General features: G+C 48.4%; 1 protein-coding gene across 7 annotated transcripts in view; it reads right to left on the reverse strand.

Moving 5' to 3' along the window:
• Positions 1–8174: 8174 nt before the first annotated feature.
• Positions 8175–22767, reverse strand: part of LOC145504501 (liprin-alpha-1-like) — an 82589-nt gene continuing 67996 nt past the window's right edge. For 3 of the 7 annotated variants that reach the window (XM_081485512.1, XM_081485532.1, XM_081485523.1), the window contains 7 exons: positions 22591–22740; positions 20369–20590; positions 17887–18036; positions 15665–15886; positions 13187–13336; positions 10319–10542; positions 8175–8511 (listed from right to left, as the gene is read on the reverse strand). In XM_081485512.1, coding sequence (XP_081341638.1) covers positions 8193–8511; positions 10319–10542; positions 13187–13336; positions 15665–15886; positions 17887–18036; positions 20369–20590; positions 22591–22740 — 1437 coding nt within the window. In that variant the 3' untranslated portion in view covers positions 8175–8192. The remainder of the gene's footprint in view (positions 8512–10318; positions 10543–13186; positions 13337–15664; positions 15887–17886; positions 18037–20368; positions 20591–22590; positions 22741–22767) is intronic. The other 4 variants (XM_081485551.1, XM_081485541.1, XM_081485565.1 and 1 more) reach the window with 2 other exon arrangements.

Below are 22767 nucleotides of genomic sequence, written 5' to 3' on the forward strand. Positions count from 1 at the left end.
CCCTGGACGTCCCCGTGTGGCCGTGCTCTCACCCTGTATGGCATATTCGGGTCACCTGTTAGTGTAACAACCAAAGTTACCAGTCACCCAAATTCATTTACTTTTCAGAAATATTCTTTTCCAAGACTTCAAAAATGTTATCACTGGTCATCCTAGCCAGCAATCCCTGAAACCTCCATCTTTGAAAACCTCAAGACTCTCTCCAAAGCAAAATAGGAAATGTTAGCTTTCCTGAATTGTGTTGCTTATCAATTATAACAATAGATTTTCCTTGTATAAGCCACATTTCTCCAACTCTAAATGTGACTGTCAATTTCATATATCGACAGAGTATTGCTCTTCAATCTAAAGCAATTTTTTGAGAGAATTCACATAGAATATACAATAGCTATCTATGTCATGCATAAATGAAAAAATATGATTTTAAAAATTATCTTTATCTCTGCACTTTGGACATAGACTGATATTCAAAAGCCCATTTAAGGCTGCCTCTAATTGGAAATTTGCATTCACCCTTTCCATTTTGTAGCAACAGAATTCATGCATTAAAATAACCTGTTTTAAATTATTTTTCAAATCAGAGACTCCAAACCTTACAAGAAATTTAGTTAAAACTCCAAGAAAAAAGTAACATACTACAAAATTATTTTCACCACTTTTAAAGTTAGATTCTAGTACATTAGTTATATATGTTAATTTGAAACAAAGTTCATATTTCTGGAATAGTAATTTTCATATATTTCAGAGATTAGAAGTCAGAGAATCATTCTCATTAAAGAAGGAGAAATACTTATGATGGTAAATGGGTCTCATATGACATTAAAAGCAATGTGTATTGAAAAGAGGTATCAGGTGTTTCTGGAGGATATTTTCCTTTGGGTTTGTCAATACCATTTTAAAAATTGTTTTTTATTTATCCGACTGTGCTGGGTCTCGTTGCTGCACAGGCTTTTCTCGAGCTGTGCAGAGCGGGGGCTCCTCTCCGTTGCAGAGTGCAGACTTCGCTTTACAGGGGCTTCTCTTGTTGCAGCCCGGGCTCTGGAGCACAGGCTCAGTAGTTGGGGCACACGGGCTTAGTTGTTCTGGGGCAGGCGGGATCTTCCCGGACCAGGGACTGAACCCTCGTCTCCTGCATTGGCAGGCGAATTTATTTGTTTTGAAATGGAAACACAAGATGCGTCTGACTCCCATGTGAAGGCTGGAGCTGGTCCTAGGAAGGAGCATCAGTTCTCACGGAGCAGATGTGAACAAAGCAGAGCCATAACCATGACTTAACTTTTCTTGAAATCAGTAAATAAAGTTCATGTCATCATATAAAAATCCTTCCCTGGTGGCTCAAGCAGTCAAGAATCCACCTGCAGTGCAGGAGACATTGATTGGATTCCTGGGTCAGGAAGATCCCCTGGTGTAGGAAATGGCAACCCACTCCAGCATTCTTACCTGGGAAATCCCATGGACAAAGGAGCCTGGTGGGCTGCAGTCCATGGGGTTGCAAAGAGTCGGACACGACTGAGCGACTGAGCACACACACTAGTCTTACCCATTGAAATAGCAAATATAGTTTTTGCAAAATAATATTTCATTTTGATGTGTGACTGTGAAGTATTTAAGAAATAGACAAGCTGGAATTTACATATCCAGGCATGTATTGTTGTTTGCCTTGGGAGATTATTAATGATGGCAGTGATGCCCTTGTTTCAGTGATAAAAGTGAGTATTTTTCAGCACCAAATGTGCCAGCTTTGTTCTAAACACTTTAAATAGTTTTAATTTGTCCCTGTAAACAAGCCTATGAAGTAGGCTTTATTATTTCTCCATAATATAGTTGAGGTTGAATATATGGAAAATGAGATTCAGATGGTTGATGCTCTGTGGAGCATCCTTGTGTGAGGTTTTAGTGAAGATAAGGACCTGGAGCGGCAGGCAGGAGAGTCCAGGCAAACCATGGGCTTTCCATCGAGGCCCCCCACATGGGAGGATGCGACATCCACAGATGGGACCATCACCTGTGGATGTGTGTTGCTTTGGGAGACTTTGCTAGAAGCTTCCGGTGAGATCTGTCTCTGGTTATGCAGCCAAGCCAGGCTGACTCACCTGCACCAGCAGTTCCTGGTTGCTCTGGGAGTTGTCTGGGGTTAGTCTGAAACTGCTGCAGTGGGACACCCGCCCGCGATGCAGTAAGGAGTTTCATGATGCAGCCCCCACTTTGGGCTTCTTTTCCCTTCGGGTGTCTCAGGCCCATTTTCCAGACCGCATCAGAGGCCCACTGGCTCATCCCCAACAATGGGCAAAAGCCACTTCTGCTGTTGGCGATTTCCTCTGACGGTGAAAGGAACAGTGCTTACCTCTGCCCACAGCGGGCTTTTCTTTGACCTCTTCAGTTAGTGTAATGCCATCAGCATGTCAGCAGAGCACTGTTTTCTAGATGGAACACAGGCTGGTCATCTTGATCAGCGGTTCCCAACCTTTCTGGCATCAGAGACCAATTTTGTGGAAGACAATTCTTCCCCCAGCCGGCGATGAGGGGTGTTTTCAGGATGATTCAAGCTTTCCATTTACTGTGCACTTTATTTGTAATCTAACCTCACTACTGATGATGACAGGAGGTACTGAACCACAGCCTGGAGACTGGGGACCCCTCCTCTAGATGGTCAAGGACCGTCTACCATCCATGCCATGTGGCACCCTCTGATAAGTGTCACAGGAAAGGGACCCCTCAGTGACATCCTTTCAAGAGTCCACAGGGAAATGGAGGACCCGGGGGAACACCAGCCTCCTGAACATCCTCCTGATGAGGTCCCATAATACGCTTCCGCCCCCAACCCCCATGATGCTGTGAAAGTGCTGCACTCAATATGCCAGCAAATTTGGAAAACTCAGCAGTGGCCACAGGACCGGAAAACGTCAGTTTTCATTCCAATCCCAAAGAAAGGCAATGCCAAAGAATGCTCAAACTACTGCACAACTGCACTCATCTCACACGCTAGTAAATGCTCAAAATTCTCCAAGCCAGGCTCCAGTGATAGGTGAACTGTGAACTTCCAGATGTTCAAGCCGGTTTTAGAAAAGGCAGAGGAACCAGAGATCAAATTGCCACTGGACCACTGAAAAAGCAAGAAGAGTTCCAAAAGACATCTATTTCTGCTTTATTGATTATGCCAAACCCTTTGACTGTGTGGATCACAATAAACTGTGGAAAAGTCACCAAGAGATGGGAATACCAGACCACCTGACCTGACTCTTGAGAAACCTGTATGCAGGTCAAGAAGGAACAGTTAGAACTGGACATGGAACAACAGACTGGCTCCAAATAGGAAAAGGAGTACGTCAAGGCTGGATGTTGTCACCCTGCTTATTTAACTTCTATGCAGAGTACATCATGAGAAACGCTGGGCTGGAGGAAGCACAAGCTGGAATTAAGATTTCCGGGAGAAATATCAATAACCTCACATATGCAGATGACACCACCCTTATGGCAGAAAAGTGAAGAGGATCTAAAAAGTCTCTTGATGAAAGTGAAAGAGGAGAGTGAAAAAGTAGACTTAAAGCTCATCAGTCAGAAAACTGAGATCATGGCATCTGGTCCCATCACTTCATGGCAAATAGGTAAGGAAAGAGTGGAAACAGTGTCAGACTTTATTTTTGGGGGCTCCAAAATCACTGCAGATGGTGATTGCAGCCATGAAATTAAAAGACACCTACTCCTTGGAAGGAAAGTTATGACCAACTTAGATGGCATATTTAAAAGCAGAGACATTACTGTGCTAACAAAGGTCCGTCTAGTCCAGGCTATGGTTTTTCGAGTAGTCATGTATGAATGTGTGAGTTGGACAGTGAAGAAAGCTGAGTGCCAAAGAATTGATGCTTTTGAACTGTGGTGTTGGAGAAGACTCTTGAGAGTCCCTTGGACTGCAAGAAGATCCATCCAGTCTATCCCAAAGGAGATCAGTCCTGGGTGTTCATTGGAAGGATTGATGTTGAAGCTCAAACTCCAATACTTTGGCTACCTCATGCGAAGAGTTGACTCATTGGAAAAGCCCCTGATGTTGGGAAGAATTGGGGGCAAGAGGAGAAGGGGACGACAGAGGATGAGATGGCTGGATGGCATCACTGACTCGATGGACATGGGTTTGGGTGGACTCCGGGAGTTGGTGATGGACAGGGAGGCCTGGCGTGCTGCAATTCATGGGGTTGCAAAGATTCGGACACGACTGAGCGACTGAACTGAAAAGAAGTCTTCACTAAGAGATAATCTTGTATCAACCTAGAGGGGTGGGATGGGAAGTGAGATGGGAGGGAGGTTCAAAAGGGAGGGTCTATATGTGTACCTGTGGCTGATTCATGTTGCGGTTTGACAGAAAAGAACAAAATTCTGTAAAGCAATTATCCTTCAATTAAGAAATAAACTAATTAAAAAAAAAAAATAGATGATCTCTCCTGGACTCCCAGCTTTTCCGCTGGTCCTGGGTCTGAGGACAGGAAACAGTGGTGGCAACAGTGTGGGGAACAGCTAACCCCTTCAGGGTCCAGACGGGTCTCACTTATACCTTTGCGCGAGTGGTTCAGCCAGGGGAGGTTTTAGGAAGCATGCACGGCCAAGTATTTTTATAAACAATGAGTGCGCTGTTTTAACCAACTAACCTGTGCCTTTTTAATGAGATTCTGTAAAGAATACTGATCCACTGCAGCCCCACAGGAGCTTGGTGACAACAAAGTGACTTAGTGCAAAATACAGCTGAACTCATTTAACAGCAGTTGGATAAACTGTGCACCCTCCCCTGATCTCTAACAACCACCCTCAGACAACAGAAGGCTAAAAGGCTAGAAATTATCCACATGGAACTGAACAGGGATCAATCTCAAATTCAAGTTAAAAGAAGCATTTATAAAAATCAGAAAACAACAAAGAACAGACCAAGGAAGTGACACCCCTGGGTTGACTATAGACTCCATGGAGAAAAACACCTGCCTCAAAGTCAGGGACCACGGCCAGGCCCTTCCCCCGGGCCTCCTCCTAAGGCAGGCCTCTGGGTCCCCAGCCTGGCCGCCCTCCCCCAGGATGGGAGCCCGCCCCACGGGTGCCCACGTGACTAGGACGGGCAGTACCGTGTCCTCACTTAACAAGAGGGCAAAGCAGGCCACAAAACGGGCGAGCCGTACACCCAGGTCACAAACCCCAGGGTGACGGTGCTGCTCTGCTGTGCCCGGCAGAAGGGTTCCTGGGCACTGCGCTGCCTGAACTGGAGCGCGGCTGCCCGAGTCCTGCGGAAAGCCCCAGGAGTGCTCGATTAGCAGGCTGGAAGCGAGAGAGGGACAAGGAAGGCCAGCCCTCGGGGCACTGGACTCCAACAACAGGGGCTCATCCAAGTGACCCGAGCGGAGAGGCACCGAGCTCCCTCCTGATGCTCCCTCCATCAGGGATGCCATGATGGACACGAGAGCCTCTGGAGGAAAGCGGGCTGGACGGCACCACAGCTAAGTGTCCAGGCTCTGATCAGACCAGTCCCCACCGCACTGCTGGGTGTGCAAGCCTGGGCATGGTGCCCAGCCTCTCTAAGCCTCAGTGTCCATGTCTGCTGAATGGGGATAACAGCAGCCTGGACCTCACCTGGGTGTCTGTGGGATTAGATGACAGGCTCGGAAAGCACTCTTCGGGGTGCCTGGTGCACAGAGTCCTGCACACTGCTACCCACCATCATTAAATTGGTTTCCCCCAATTCTAACATCTATGGTTCTGATTCGGTCATTTCTTTTAAAAAACCACTAAGTGGAAATTCCATGGTGGTCCAGAGGTTAGGTCCAGAGGCACTTTCACTGCCCGGACACAAGTCTGATCCCTGGTTGGGAAACTAAGATCCCGTAAGCTGTGCAGCATGGCCAAAATAAATAAGTAAATAAAATTTTAAAAATAATAAATAATACTACGTCCATTATAAATAAGCATGAGATGATTAGAAGGCAAACAAGTGGGAGAAAGGCAAACTGTTACAATTTCCCCAAGGAATGACCCATTTGCAACAAAATCATCAGCATATTTTAAGTGGTGGGTGAGTTTCATCACTTCCATTAAAATGTCAAGTATTCACCGGTACATAACCACATAGCGTTCATTCATGTAAAACGATAAAGACTCTTTAATACTTCATCGAGAAACAAAGGCATGCTAAATTACTAAATAGTTTACCTTTCGACGATGCTTCCTTAAATCACTAGGCTGATAGATGCATGCAAAGAAATGAAGAGAAACCAGATTTATTGCGACTTTGAAGCTAAAAATCCAAGAATCCGTATAGGCAAAGACAGTAAAGCAAAAATGACAGCAAACATATAAGTGAGATGAAGATTTAGAGAACATGTAACTGGAAACAGAACATTTTCTTGGACCACAGAAGTTAAATAAGCTATTCAGGATTTACTAGAGAAACACTATACGTTATTCCTCAGGAAGATACAATTCTATTCCAACATCATGATTTGTTAAAGCACAGCATTCTGTACAACGAAGGGCCTTAACAAAGGGCCTGAGTTTTCTATTCTCAGCCAAACTTCTCTATAACTTAGTTTCTCTTAATAAATAACATGTTATACTTCAAAATAGTAATTTAACAGATGAGGAAGTTACCATAATACCTTTTTTTAACACTGAACAAATCTAACCACCTATTGGACGTTAATGTAATATCTTTACGTAGAATCTGATTTCAAACTTCTCAAAATAAATTCATTAAAGCAGGTACCCTGTGAAAATATATAAGAATGAAAGCTAGAATAATAGCAGGTGGAGTCTTTACATTTTATGAACCATAGAAGATACATTTTAAGAGAGTCTAGTAGAGACATTAACCGTGCAAAAGCTGATGAGATTTACAGTCTTAAGTACAAGCACCAACACAGAAAGGATATTGTGTCAAAAGTCCATTAATTCTACACTTAGATGATCATTTCTTTATGTAAGCATAATCTCATTTATGAATCACACATGTTACGTAGTGTACTATCCATCTACATTCTGCTTGTAACTGCATAGTGATACAATAATTCAAACTTCCTGCTGTGGGGGAAGAACATCATTTAATGAGACATGACGACAAAGCACAAACCCGACGAAAAGGGACACACGCTGTGGACCACAGCACTGCTATGACCAGAGCAAGTGGGAGGGCGAGGGAGGGGAGACGGATGGGTAAACTACAGCCTCCGGGTGGGGGGATGGGAGGCTGGGGTCTGGACTGACGACGACTAAGCAGACAACAGTATGAGACAGGAAATCAAAACCAATGATGAAAGCAGACACACCGTCAGAGAGCTCCAACAACAAGGAAAAAATATACAGAACTGTTCTTTTACAAATACTCGGAAAGAAATCAAGCATGAAACCACAGAGAAATTTCAAAGAATTTTAAATACCAACTAATTAGCCAGTGATGCAAATTATAAAAACAGTGTGTCAAGAGACCACAAAATGGACTAGTTACCACTTCATCTGCAGCTAAAATGATTCACCGATAATTTAATTATATGCTAACTAACAATGCAGCTACAATGAAATGGGTGGTAACAAAAAATAGTGATACTACAAGTGCAGTTACAAAGCAGAGTGTTGCAGACATGATTTCATGGGGTAAACAGCAATGCACTCACAAAACCTAAGCTAAACACGCAAGAAAGCTGGAACATGTGCTTTAGAGCCGCACACTCTGTCACCAAAAGCCCTAGGTCGTCATCCCATTTTTAGACTCGGAAGAGCGAGGAAGCCCAACTTCTTCCCTGGGGCCCTGGGCTTTTAACCTGGTTTCACACGCAGAGCTGGCCTGAGCGTGCGGCCAGGTCCAGCAGCAAGCAGACCAGTTTAGCTTCTTGGTTTTGTTCCCACCGCATGCCCTGCACCCTGCAGCCAGGCATCCCCAATGGAAAACGTGCTGCACGGTTTTCACACACCATGAGACCTGCCTATGGTTACTTTCACGAAGCTGTCTGCTCCCTGAGAACAGAAAACTTCCCTGCAGCTGCTGTGCCCAGCACAGGCCAGGCCCAACGTTACAGAGGCAGGCTCTGGCTGAGTTCATGATGATGTGGCTAAGCCGGCGGTCCAAATATCAAGACTCATTTGTCGCTGTGTGATTACGGAATGATTAAAGACTAGCCAGTTTTAAAAATCTTACACCTCTGAGCGTAGCAAATGTATATCTGATTTTATTCTGGGTAAAAAGAGAAAAAAACAAAAAAGAAACAAATAAAACACAAAACCAGTGTGCTGGGGGAGGGACGCAGCAGGGAGGCCAGAGTCTTGATGTCCAGCTTGTCTACCTCTTGCTCCGGGCTGTGCAGCCTCCTTTGGGGCTTGGAGCGCCCACTGCTGGGCAGGCAGGAGTCGGCAAGCGAGGAGGTGGGACACAGGTTGAGGGAGCTCACAGATTCACGACGACGAAGGTTGCCTAAGCTCCCCCTGCACACTCTGCTCTCAATCTCCTCGACCCGCTGCTCCGTGTTCTCCTTCTCTTCTTGGATCAACCTAAAATAGAATACAACTCTTCACCTGCCTTTGTCAGCAGAGGAACGTGTCTGGACAACAAATGTGGGCTTGCATTCTGTGTCACGATTAGCAAATTCCAGGAACAGTTGCTCAACTAACATCTCAGCAAAAAGGTAGGACTTTCCCTCTTTTCAACAGTCTCAAACTTAGAATAATTATCATTGAGTCTTACAAAGTGGCCCCTGATCGTTCACGTTTGATTTGACTGATTTACTCTAACATTCTGACGGGGCCTGGGTGGCGCCTCTCTCCCTGTGAGGAGATAACCTGAAGTTGACAACCTTCACCTTCCCCGCTCTCAGGGCAGAGATGCACGGCAGTGCCTCAAGTCTTTTCCACTGGGAATCGGGAACTCTGTATAATCAAACAGCAATTCACGAACAAGCTGGAGTTTCTAAACACAAGTCTCCAGACCAGATGAAGTGCTGAGTTGATTTTTTTTTTTTAAGGTTCTATACATACAAACGCATCACTTGATGCAGTTCTCCACCAGCTTTGTGTGAGTTTCTGGATTCATGTCAATGTGCTGCGTTAACCTGTAATTCATGGTTACTGCTTTTCTCCCCTAATGTGTGGTGGATGATTTTATACAGCAGTTTAAATACTCGATTATGCAAATAAAATGATTTTCAAATTTAACTACAAGATTCTTACAGGTCGTAACCTCTCCAGTTTCACTTCTGCTTATACATACTGGAAGTTTTTCACCGTTGATAACAAGTTGATGGACAGCATTTGCCATTTACATCAAGTTAACTTGTGGCATAAGGAAAAATCACCTTTACCTGACAACGTGCTGTAAAAATAAAAATATTAATATATAACCGTTCCAGATTACCTGCGGGGACGGGGAAAGACAATCTTTCTGAGCTGTCTGTGCTCAAAGCCGGCCCACAGAGCAGTCTGTCTACGGCGTCAGAAGTGCAGGCGGCACCACCTGCGTTTGCTGGTTGGCCGTCACCCCCGCCTTTCCCCCGGGCCCCCCGTGCTCGGCCGACAGGAACGGGCACCTCGGCCTGGGCTGACGTGACAAGAACAATCTGAGCAGCGGCTCTGCCAGGTCCTGTGCAGGGTCACCGGCCTGCGACCAACTCTGAACGTGGACTCGGGACAGGAGGCATGGCTGTGCGGGTGTGGTACCAGGCAGATCTCGGGGCCCCCAGCCACCCGGCTGCACCCAGACCCAAGGCCCCCTGTTCACCACGAGGCCGGCCTTTGGATTCTAGCCCGTTTTGTAAATTGTTATAACTGCCAAGACGGTGTCTAAGGAAAACATCTTCAATATACTGATGAGATGAGAAAAACTCAAACACATGTCCTTGGACCACTGTCTTACTTACAACAAGCCAATCTTCACACTGTATTAACTTTAAAAGGAAAATGCAGATCTGAGTGGGAATTTGCCAACCCCAAAACCCCAGCTTTTCTGTTCTAGGTGGCTTTTCACCAGAACGTGGGCGGCTCCGAAGGACACACGAGGGCGAACCCTCAGTGCCGGAGGGTGCACGGGCCACAGGGGGACACCGCCTTGGCACCTCACCCACCTTGGGGCTCAGAGCTGAGAGGGGAACACCCCACAGCGCCTCCCCACAGAGTGCTGACAACACACTGTGGACCGAACGCCCTGGCTGACTGAGCTCTATAATCAAGGGCCATCTCGGAACTGAAAATTCTTGAAGCAGACCTGAAGTCAGTTTTCTTACTAGGGAACACTCAAGACTTGTCTAAGGAGAACAGCTCCTCAGAGAAACCAAGTTTCCAGGAAGCTGGGCTCGGGCGCACCCACCGGATCTCTTCGTTGATGCCGTCCAGCTGCTCCTGAAGCATCGCAGTCAGAGTCTCGGCATCGCCCTGCCCTCTGGGCGACAGCAGAGCGGCCGAGCTGCAGAGGGTGGCCCTGTCGTCCTCGCCGTCAGACACGTCCACGTCACTCTCGAACGCCTGGGCCACGCTGGCCGGCACGCTGGCTTCCTTGGCGCGCTCGCAGTCCTGTTTCTTCGGGGTCTGCACCTGGGCACGAGAGGACCACGTCTCGTCAGTGACCACGATTTTACATGGGAGCCCTGACTTTGGATAAATGGGCCATGCTTATGAGACACTGCCATCTCTTAAGCGAGCAGTACTGAACAAACGGGCAGGAGGAGAATCCAGTTCCTAGATGGCCTGGTGACATTCAGGTCTTAGCGTGGACGGAAGGCAATCCTATGAGGTTTTTCATAAGGGTGGGCTGATGGAGTCAGAGACAAAAACCGAAAATTAAAAAAAAATACATCCATGCTTCCTTCAGCCAGGCGGAAGGAAAAGAAAAAAAAAATCCTTCAGCTCCGCAGCAGCTGGGTCCACCTCAGCCGTCATCACTTGTACTAGTTCACCGAGGAGTACAGTCCTCACAGGTTCCCAGCCCTCCGTTTTCCAGGCTGGTCTGAACACCTCAGACAGGAGCGAGCAGGGGCAGCCAGGGGACCGGAAGGCCAGCCCCCCGCGGCTCTCCTCTCCGGGCACAGGCACTCGGGCTGTTCTGGGGGATGGCCCCTCACACCCCAGGGGTGGCTCTGTCATCAGAGATGCCCGGGAGAGTGCCTGCTGGGCCCCATCCTGCTCTTCCACTCTCACACCTCACACCCTTCTCTCTGCAAATCTCCCCCCTGCCCCACTCTCAACCCAGGTCCTGCCTTCTTTTCCCAGACATGACCTCAAAGCAACCAAGGGGCAGCCTTGAGGGGCTGGTTTGCCGGCTCCCTGTCCCCCGTTGCCTGTGCCCTCACCCTCTGTCTTCGTCACAATCCCTCCCCAGGGCTGGGCCACCCCCTTCGCTGGCTCCAGCACCTCCTGCCATCATTCCTGCTCCGCTCCAGCGAACCAGCTGCCTATGGGTTCACCCCCATCAGCCCGGTCAGCACATCCTCTCCCTTTTCTCACCTTAAAATCGCACAATGGGAACCAGCAGATTCCTCCTCCAGGGCTCCCTGCAGCACCCACTGCAGGTCTCTGAAAGCTCCCTGGGAGCGGCCTCTACTGTCCCCTGCCCCACCCGGTCTCCAGCTCTCTGCAAGCAGGTGGTGTGCCCCACCCCGCAGGGCAGTTCCCCGGGGGCGCCAAGGAACCCATGTTATCAAGCCCCCTCCCCTCCTTGCCCCCGCAGCATGTCTCTCCCTGGGCTCCGGGCCCCTCCCTCTCTGGGGTTATTCCTCAGTCCCTCGCGCCCCTTCTCAACCTTGGAATGTGGGGCACCCCACGGCTCTACTCTTGCACCCCATCTCTCTCCACCAGCACATGCCTGGTGACTTTACCATGCTCGTGCCTTTAAATGCCATCTGTATGCCCACGACCCTGAGTCCTCTCCCGGATCCAGGCCGGAACACTCAGCTGCTGACGGGCTCGTCCACTTGAACAGGGCTGAGGCCGGCTCTTAGCTCCCCACCCCAGTGCCCTCCTCACTTCAGGAAACAGGCTCCGGCCTCGAGCTGCTCAGGCCTGAGCCCAGGGTCCTCCCTGATGTGGCCCTCTCTCTCCGTTATCCCAGCTTGTTGACACGACCCTTGATCTATCTCCGAGTGGCTCCTTCTCTTCCTGCCTCTGGGGCTCTGTTCAAGGTCACCCTCCTGGTGTCACCTCGTTGGCCACCCTGTTCACACTCAATCGTCCCCCCTTCCTTGGACAACTCGGGCACTCAGGTCTCCTTTCCCTGCTCGTTACTGTCCAACGGGCTGCGCGGGCTTAAAAATGGATCCACAAATTCTTCCATCCTCCTCCCTTCAAGAGGCAGAGGGGGCAACTCCTGCTCAGCCCCTGAGCGAGGCAGGACTTCGCAGCTCACTCTCGCAAACACAAGTCAAGGTGTGCGGTTTCTGAGACCGGGGCGCGAAAGGCCCCGGGATACACCCCGCACTCTCGCTCTCAGAGGGTGTTCCGAGGAAAGCCAGGCCATGAAGAGGTCCACACGGCAGGGACCTGGGCCTGTCCCCACCAGCCAGGTGAGTCTGAAAGCCTGCCATCCAGCCCTGGGGGGCCTTCCCATGTTTGCGTCCTCAGGAGGCCCTGAACCAGGCCCACCTGCTGCAAAGCACAGAAACTGGACTGTGACCTGCTCACTGGGAAGCCACTAAGCTTTGCAGTGATTTGTTACATGGCAGTGGATAAAGAACGCACACGGTTTTTAATTCACTGCTGGAGTCCTAGTTCTGACGATGTCTGGCCCAAACTAGCTGCTCACTGAACATGGCAGCTCAAAACACAGACATGTATGAAAAAATACATGCCATAAATGAGGCGAAAATACAAAGGTACTTAAACTTCCAATGAGAATTCTTCTCACTATAAAATGATGGGTATGTGTATCCATTTACTCGCAGGATGATTTCAATCAAAACGGTGCTAATTAGTACTGTGCTGGGCCGCACAGTAGGCCACAAGTTATCAAAATTGGTTCTTTTAAGAAAAAAAAGCATGCCTTAAAAGGAAACTCGTAGCCAGAAAAAGGAAAATGGGAAGACATAAAGCGATCTATCAACGCTTTGTTCAGAAACCATTTCAGGACCACAGTGTGAGGGGGCAGGTGCCTTACAACGTGGGAGCCACATGAAAAGGTGTTTACCTTCCTTCCTCAGGAATTCACCACTATAAAAGTCAGACACAGTTCAGTAAAAGCCGTTACCTGTCGATGCATAGAATCCTTATCTGCGATTTCATTTTCAAGTTTATCATTGAGGTCGTCGTGCACAGAGGTGGCTTCGCGCTGGGCGGCAAGGTAGCATCTCTCAAGGGTAGTGATTCGCACCTCCACGTCCGTGTTCTGGACCATGGCCTACACCGGGCATTGCAGAGTAGAAAAGGTAAGTCATTATCATGGAACATTCCGATACACGTACGCGTAAAAGAGTTGGACTAAATCCTAAGTTTCAACTCAAAAATAAAGTTAGCGTCCTCAAAATTAAAGTCCTAGACACGGCAGTTTCCTCGGACGTGAGCAAAAACGTGCCTACTTAAAATGTCACATTTGCCACGATTGGCACCCATATGTCTGTATTAACGTTCTGTCTGGCCACTCGGTTTCCCAAGCTTCTCTTCAACATAATAAACCCAAACAGCAAAGAGTATACTAAACTACCCTGTTACTGCATGAATTCCAGGAGGAATGGTATCTGGCATGAAGTCACGACCTCTGTCTGCTACACCACACAGGCGGACTGGATCCACAAGAGGGAGGGACCTTCAACAGATCCAACAGGGACCTCTGAGGCTCGTTTCCTCGGGTAAAAGTCGGAAAACTCTCATGCAATTTCCTCAGAATTCAAGTAATAGTAATGAGTGGAAACAGAAGTCAAAGCTTAACACAACTGGAAGCAGCCTTCTCAAGCCTAATTCTTCTAAAGCAGACTTACACCACATGTATGAAAGGGTCAAACCAGGACCAGAACTTGCTGCTGGTGCAACTCCCGTCCTCCAGGTCAAAATCCACTGCAGGTCCCTCCGTAGTCGACTACTAAGTAACCAATGTGGGCAAAGGCCTGACATTAAAAGTGAAAGGTCTCAAGGCCGCTTTTCCCAGAATTCTCTACATATTGAACTCTGCCACCTAATCTCCTCCTGTTGCCAAAGAGTAGTGGGAAAAGGTTATACAAGCGTGCAAATATTCTGTTTTGAGTTCTCACCTTGAGCTCTCACAGAGAATTACTCACACCAAGCTACTAAACAAGCACAGCTGCTGTAGCACATGTCGGAGGGGTTCTGTCTGAGACGGTCTCACGGGGGAGGGGTGGGGCAGGGTGGGCGCTGTCTGTCTGCCTACAAAGGAGAGGTGAGGCTCACAGGAGGAGGCCCGAACCCTCAGCACTCTTCTCTTTTCACAATGACCGTTAGGCGGTTTCTCATCAATCGTGACAGCCGCAGACACGACCACCAGAAACATCATGACTCTACATGGTTACACAGCACGGGCCTGAGGCTCTGAGGGTGAGCAAACGCCACTCGACCTGTCTGACCGCCGGTATCAATGTCACACATCCCCTCAAGGAGCAGAACCTCAGAAAACTAGAGAAGACGGCCAGGCAAGCTGCCTCAGCAGGGCCCACACAGCGGGCTCCCATCTCTCCGAGAGAACGGGCTCCACAGACGTCACCAGACTCGCCTGAGTGAACCCGAAGGAAATTTCAGCATCATCAGGTATACATTCGACAGGCGGGTGGGGGGGATGAACTGGGAGACTGGGGTTGACGTATGTACACTACTGAGACTATGCGTAAAGTCAACAACGAGTAAGGACCTACTCTACAGCACAGGGCAGTCTACTCAGGGCTCTGTGGTGAAGTAAATGGGTAGGAAATCTAAAAAGAGGGATATATGTAGACACACACACACACACACGTGTATATATATATATATATATATAAATATAAATATAAATATAAATATATAAATATAAATATATATATATATAAATATAAATATAAATATATATATATATATATGACGGATTCACTTTGCTGTACAGCAGACATTGACACAGCAGTGTAAAGCAACTGCTAACTGCTAAGTCGCTTCAGTCGTGTCCGACTCTGTGCGACCCCACAGACGGTAGCCCACCAGGCTCCCCTGTCCCTGGGATTCTCCAGGCAAGAATACTGGAGTGGGTTGCCATTTCCTTCTCCAGTGTATCAAAGGGAAAAGTGAAAGTGAAGTCGCTCAGTTGTGTCCGACTCTTAGCCACCCCATGGACCGTAGCCTACCAGGCTCCTCCATCCATGGGATTTTCCAGGCAAGAGTACTGGAGTGGGGTACCATTGCCTTCTCCAAGAAAAAGGAAAGCAACTAGACTCCAATAAATGAATGAATGGATGAATGAATTTTTCAAAGAGGAACACACTGGGCACCCTAGAGCTTGTAGAAATGAGGAGTCCACACCCAGGGTGAGCACAGCGCTAGGGATGCCCTCGTGTTGCTCCACTGCCAATGGACCGCCTGGACCAGGCCTCTTCTACCCCAGAGATCTCGACGCAGAGGCGGGGAGGCCGCCAGTCGCGGTCTCGCCAGCGCTCTGCTCCTACTCACGCAGCCATCCCAAAGCTCAGATCAGCCGGAGAACAAGGGACCCACATTCCACCTCAGGACAACAGACACGTCCGCTGTCACTCACTTCGCGGACATCCCGCTGTGGTTGTCTGTTCGCTTCCTCGGACGCGAGGAGCTCCTTCCTGGCCGTGTCCGGGTCCTCCTCCGGCTCTCTCACGTAGGCCGAGAGGTTTGCCAGGCACTCCTTCGACTGGCTCTGCTCCCCTGACTGCCTCTCGATGACCTCCTGGAGCTCGATCACCTTAGCCAGGTCTTCCTCGTGGCTTGGGGAGCCGTCGGAGGATCTCTAAGGGGGAAAGGAAGCCTTAGACAGACAGCCTTGTTTTGGGAGGGAGGGAACACAGCATTTCCGGGCAATCGGTGAGGTCAAAACTTTCTTCTGCACTCTGGGAGCTCACACGACCCTCACGGCCACTCAGATCTACATGGTGCATTGCTGACAGGTCCCAACAGCCCCGCACAGACTGGATGGTAAGGCGAGAACCAGACAGAGAGCGAGACCGAGGACTTGCCTTTCCATTGGTGCTTGGCATGTTTACTTGCTCGGGATTTACATCAAGCACCCCGTCCGTTAGTAGCTTTCCCCAGTTATTCTGCTCTTTAAGAATCATCTGCTAAACGTGAAGTCCACCGGACTTTAGGAAGCATCACTACAAACAAAGCTAGTGGAGCTGATGGAATTCCAGTTGAGCTATCTCAAATCCTAAAAGATGATGCTGTGAAAGTGCTATATTCAATATGCCAGCAAATATGGAAAACTCAGCGGTGGCCACAGGACTGGAAATGGTCAGTTTTCATCCCAATCCCAAAGAAAGGCAATGCCAAAGAATGCTCAAACTACCGCACAATGGCACTCATCTCACGTGCTAGTAAAGTAATGCTTAAAATTCTCTAAGCCAGGCTTCAGCGATAGGTGAACCGTGAACTTCCAGATGTTCCAGCTGATTTTAGAAAAGGCAGAGGAACCAGAGATCAAATTGCCAATATCTGCTGGATCATCGAAAAAGCAAGAGAGTTCCCGAAAAACATCAATTTCTGCTTTATGGACTATGCCAAACAAAGCCTTTGACTGTGTGGATCACAATCAACTGTGGAAAATTCTGAAAGAGATGGGAATACCAGACCATCTGACCTGTCTCTTGGGAAACCTGTATGCAGGTCAGGAAGCAACAGTTAGAACTGGACATGGAACAACAGACTGGTTCCAAATAGGAAAAGGAGGACGTCAAGGCAGTGCGTCCTTGTCACCCTGCTTATTTAACTTAGACGCAGGGTACATCATGAGAGACGCTGGGCTGGAAGAAACACAAGCTGGAATCGAGACTGCCGGGAGAAACATCAATAACCTCAGATATGCAGATGACACCACCCTTACGGCAGAAAGTGGAAAAGAACTAAAGAGCCTCTTGATGAAAGTGAAAGAGGAGAGTGAAAAAGTTGGCTTAAAGCTCAACGTTCAGAAAACTAAGATCATGGCATCAGGTCCCATCACTTCATGGGAAATAGATGGGGAAACTGTGGAACAGTGTCAGACTTTATGTTTGGGGGCTCCAAAATCACTGCTGATGGTGACTGCAGCCACGAAACTGAAAGACGCTTACTCCTTGGAAGGAAGGTTATGGCCAACTTAGATGGCATATTTAAAGGCAGAGACACTACTTTGCCAACAAAAGTCCGTCTAGTCAAGGCTATGGTTTTTCCAGTGGTCATGTATGGATGTGAGAGTCGGACGGTGAAGAAAGCTGAGCGCCACAGAACTGATGCCTTTGAACTGTGGTGTGGGAGAAGACTCTTGAGAGTCCCTTGGAGTGCAAGGAGATCCAAACAGTCCATCCTAAAGGGGATCAATCCTGGGTGTTCATTGGAAGGACTGATGTTGAAGCTGAAACTCCAACACTTTGGCCACCTCATGCGAAGAGCTGACTCACTGGAAAAGACCCTAACGCTGGGTAGGATTGGAGGCAGGAAGAGAAGGGGACGACAGAGGATGACATGGTTGGATGGCATCACTGACTCGATGGACATGGGTCTGGGTAGACTCTGGGAGTTGGTGATGGACAGAGAGGCCTGGCGTGCTGCAGATCATCGGGTTGCAAAGATTCGGACACGACTGAGCGACTGAACTGAACTGAACATCCACAAATTTGAACGCAATATTTTAGGGTAATAAGAACTTGACACTGGGACTTAAATTCCAACGTGGGAGTCACATGAAAAGGTGTTTACCTTCCTTCCTCAGGAATTCACCACTATAAAAGTCAGACACAGTTCAGTAAAAGCCGTTACCTGTCGATGCATAGAATCCTTATCTGCGATTTCATTTTCAAGTTTATCATTGAGGTCGTCGTGCACAGAGGTGGCTTCGCGCTGGGCGGCAAGGTAGCATCTCTCAAGGGTAGTGATTCGCACCTCCACGTCCGTGTTCTGGACCATGGCCTACACCGGGCATTGCAGAGTAGAAAAGGTAAGTCACTATCATGGAACATTCCGATACACGTACGCGTAAAAGAGTTGGACTAAATCCTAAGTTTCAACTCAAAAATAAAGTTAGCGTCCTCAAAATTAAAGTCCTAGACACGGCAGTTTCCTCGGACGTGAGCAAAAACGTGCCTACTTAAAATGTCACATTTGCCACGATTGGCACCCATATGTCTGTATTAACGTTCTGTCTGGCCACTCGGTTTCCCAAGCTTCTCTTCAACATAATAAACCCAAACAGCAAAGAGTATACTAAACTACCCTGTTACTGCATGAATTCCAGGAGGAATGGTATCTGGCATGAAGTCACGACCTCTGTCTGCTACACCACACAGGCGGACTGGATCCACAAGAGGGAGGGACCTTCAACAGATCCAACAGGGACCTCTGAGGCTCGTTTCCTTGGGTAAAAGTCGGAAAACTCTCATGCAATTTCCTCAGAATTCAAGTAATAGTAATGAGTGGAAACAGAAGTCAAAGCTTAACACAACTGGAAGCAGCCTTCTCAAGCCTAATTCTTCTAAAGCAGACTTACACCACATGTATGAAAGGGTCAAACCAGGACCAGAACTTGCTGCTGGTGCAACTCCCGTCCTCCAGGTCAAAATCCACTGCAGGTCCCTCCGTAGTCGACTACTAAGTAACCAATGTGGGCAAAGGCCTGACATTAAAAGTGAAAGGTCTCAAGGCCGCTTTTCCCAGAATTCTCTACATATTGAACTCTGCCACCTAATCTCCTCCTGTTGCCAAAGAGTAGTGGGAAAAGGTTATACAAGCGTGCAAATATTCTGTTTTGAGTTCTCACCTTGAGCTCTCACAGAGAATTACTCACACCAAGCTACTAAACAAGCACAGCTGCTGTAGCACATGTCGGAGGGGTTCTGTCTGAGACGGTCTCACGGGGGAGGGGTGGGGCAGGGTGGGCGCTGTCTGTCTGCCTACAAAGGAGAGGTGAGGCTCACAGGAGGAGGCCCGAACCCTCAGCACTCTTCTCTTTTCACAATGACCGTTAGGCGGTTTCTCATCAATCGTGACAGCCGCAGACACGACCACCAGAAACATCATGACTCTACATGGTTACACAGCACGGGCCTGAGGCTCTGAGGGTGAGCAAACGCCACTCGACCTGTCTGACCGCCGGTATCAATGTCACACATCCCCTCAAGGAGCAGAACCTCAGAAAACTAGAGAAGACGGCCAGGCAAGCTGCCTCAGCAGGGCCCACACAGCGGGCTCCCATCTCTCCGAGAGAACGGGCTCCACAGACGTCACCAGACTCGCCTGAGTGAACCCGAAGGAAATTTCAGCATCATCAGGTATACATTCGACAGGCGGGTGGGGGGGATGAACTGGGAGACTGGGGTTGACGTATGTACACTACTGAGACTATGCGTAAAGTCAACAACGAGTAAGGACCTACTCTACAGCACAGGGCAGTCTACTCAGGGCTCTGTGGTGAAGTAAATGGGTAGGAAATCTAAAAAGAGGGATATATGTAGACACACACACACACACACACACACACACACGTATATATATATATATATAAATATAAATATATATATAAATATAAATATAAATATATATATAAATATAAATATATATATATATATATATATATATATGATGGATTCACTTTGCTGTACAGCAGACATTGACACAGCAGTGTAAAGCAACTGCTAACTGCTAAGTCGCTTCAGTCGTGTCCGACTCTGTGCGACCCCACAGACGGTAGCCCACCAGGCTCCCCTGTCCCTGGGATTCTCCAGGCAAGAATACTGGAGTGGGTTGCCATTTCCTTCTCCAGTGTATCAAAGGGAAAAGTGAAAGTGAAGTCGCTCAGTTGTGTCCGACTCTTAGCCACCCCATGGACCGTAGCCTACCAGGCTCCTCCATCCATGGGATTTTCCAGGCAAGAGTACTGGAGTGGGGTACCATTGCCTTCTCCAAGAAAAAGGAAAGCAACTAGACTCCAATAAATGAATGAATGGATGAATGAATTTTTCAAAGAGGAACACACTGGGCACCCTAGAGCTTGTAGAAATGAGGAGTCCACACCCAGGGTGAGCACAGCGCTAGGGATGCCCTCGTGTTGCTCCACTGCCAATGGACCGCCTGGACCAGGCCTCTTCTACCCCAGAGATCTCGACCCAGAGGCGGGGAGGCCGCCAGTCGCGGTCTCGCCAGCGCTCTGCTCCTACTCACGCAGCCATCCCAAAGCTCAGATCAGCCGGAGAACAAGGGACCCACATTCCACCTCAGGACAACAGACACGTCCGCTGTCACTCACTTCGCGGACATCCCGCTGTGGTTGTCTGTTCGCTTCCTCGGACGCGAGGAGCTCCTTCCTGGCCGTGTCCGGGTCCTCCTCCGGCTCTCTCACGTAGGCCGAGAGGTTTGCCAGGCACTCCTTCGACTGGCTCTGCTCCCCTGACTGCCTCTCGATGACCTCCTGGAGCTCGATCACCTTAGCCAGGTCTTCCTCGTGGCTTGGGGAGCCGTCGGAGGATCTCTAAGGGGGAAAGGAAGCCTTAGACAGACAGCCTTGTTTTGGGAGGGAGGGAACACAGCATTTCCGGGCAATCGGTGAGGTCAAAACTTTCTTCTGCACTCTGGGAGCTCACACGACCCTCACGGCCACTCAGATCTACATGGTGCATTGCTGACAGGTCCCAACAGCCCCGCACAGACTGGATGGTAAGGCGAGAACCAGACAGAGAGCGAGACCGAGGACTTGCCTTTCCATTGGTGCTTGGCATGTTTACTTGCTCGGGATTTACATCAAGCACCCCGTCCGTTAGTAGCTTTCCCCAGTTATTCTGCTCTTTAAGAATCATCTGCTAAACGTGAAGTCCACCGGACTTTAGGAAGCATCACTACAAACAAAGCTAGTGGAGCTGATGGAATTCCAGTTGAGCTATCTCAAATCCTAAAAGATGATGCTGTGAAAGTGCTATATTCAATATGCCAGCAAATATGGAAAACTCAGCGGTGGCCACAGGACTGGAAATGGTCAGTTTTCATCCCAATCCCAAAGAAAGGCAATGCCAAAGAATGCTCAAACTACCGCACAATGGCACTCATCTCACGTGCTAGTAAAGTAATGCTTAAAATTCTCTAAGCCAGGCTTCAGCGATAGGTGAACCGTGAACTTCCAGATGTTCCAGCTGATTTTAGAAAAGGCAGAGGAACCAGAGATCAAATTGCCAATATCTGCTGGATCATCGAAAAAGCAAGAGAGTTCCCGAAAAACATCAATTTCTGCTTTATGGACTATGCCAAACAAAGCCTTTGACTGTGTGGATCACAATCAACTGTGGAAAATTCTGAAAGAGATGGGAATACCAGACCATCTGACCTGTCTCTTGGGAAACCTGTATGCAGGTCAGGAAGCAACAGTTAGAACTGGACATGGAACAACAGACTGGTTCCAAATAGGAAAAGGAGGACGTCAAGGCAGTGCGTCCTTGTCACCCTGCTTATTTAACTTAGACGCAGGGTACATCATGAGAGACGCTGGGCTGGAAGAAACACAAGCTGGAATCGAGACTGCCGGGAGAAACATCAATAACCTCAGATATGCAGATGACACCACCCTTACGGCAGAAAGTGGAAAAGAACTAAAGAGCCTCTTGATGAAAGTGAAAGAGGAGAGTGAAAAAGTTGGCTTAAAGCTCAACGTTCAGAAAACTAAGATCATGGCATCAGGTCCCATCACTTCATGGGAAATAGATGGGGAAACTGTGGAACAGTGTCAGACTTTATGTTTGGGGGCTCCAAAATCACTGCTGATGGTGACTGCAGCCACGAAACTGAAAGACGCTTACTCCTTGGAAGGAAGGTTATGGCCAACTTAGATGGCATATTTAAAGGCAGAGACACTACTTTGCCAACAAAAGTCCGTCTAGTCAAGGCTATGGTTTTTCCAGTGGTCATGTATGGATGTGAGAGTCGGACGGTGAAGAAAGCTGAGCGCCACAGAACTGATGCCTTTGAACTGTGGTGTGGGAGAAGACTCTTGAGAGTCCCTTGGAGTGCAAGGAGATCCAAACAGTCCATCCTAAAGGGGATCAATCCTGGGTGTTCATTGGAAGGACTGATGTTGAAGCTGAAACTCCAACACTTTGGCCACCTCATGCGAAGAGCTGACTCACTGGAAAAGACCCTAACGCTGGGTAGGATTGGAGGCAGGAAGAGAAGGGGACGACAGAGGATGACATGGTTGGATGGCATCACTGACTCGATGGACATGGGTCTGGGTAGACTCTGGGAGTTGGTGATGGACAGAGAGGCCTGGCGTGCTGCAGATCATCGGGTTGCAAAGATTCGGACACGACTGAGCGACTGAACTGAACTGAACATCCACAAATTTGAACGCAATATTTTAGGGTAATAAGAACTTGACACTGGGACTTAAATTCCAACGTGGGAGTCACATGAAAAGGTGTTTACCTTCCTTCCTCAGGAATTCACCACTATAAAAGTCAGACACAGTTCAGTAAAAGCCGTTACCTGTCGATGCATAGAATCCTTATCTGCGATTTCATTTTCAAGTTTATCATTGAGGTCGTCGTGCACAGAGGTGGCTTCGCGCTGGGCGGCAAGGTAGCATCTCTCAAGGGTAGTGATTCGCACCTCCACGTCCGTGTTCTGGACCATGGCCTACACCGGGCATTGCAGAGTAGAAAA

The sequence above is a fragment of the Giraffa tippelskirchi genome, chromosome 1 (assembly GCF_054371585.1).
Source record: "Giraffa tippelskirchi isolate mGirTip1 chromosome 1, T2T-mGirTip1v1.2.pri, whole genome shotgun sequence".
NCBI lineage: Eukaryota > Metazoa > Chordata > Mammalia > Artiodactyla > Giraffidae > Giraffa > Giraffa tippelskirchi.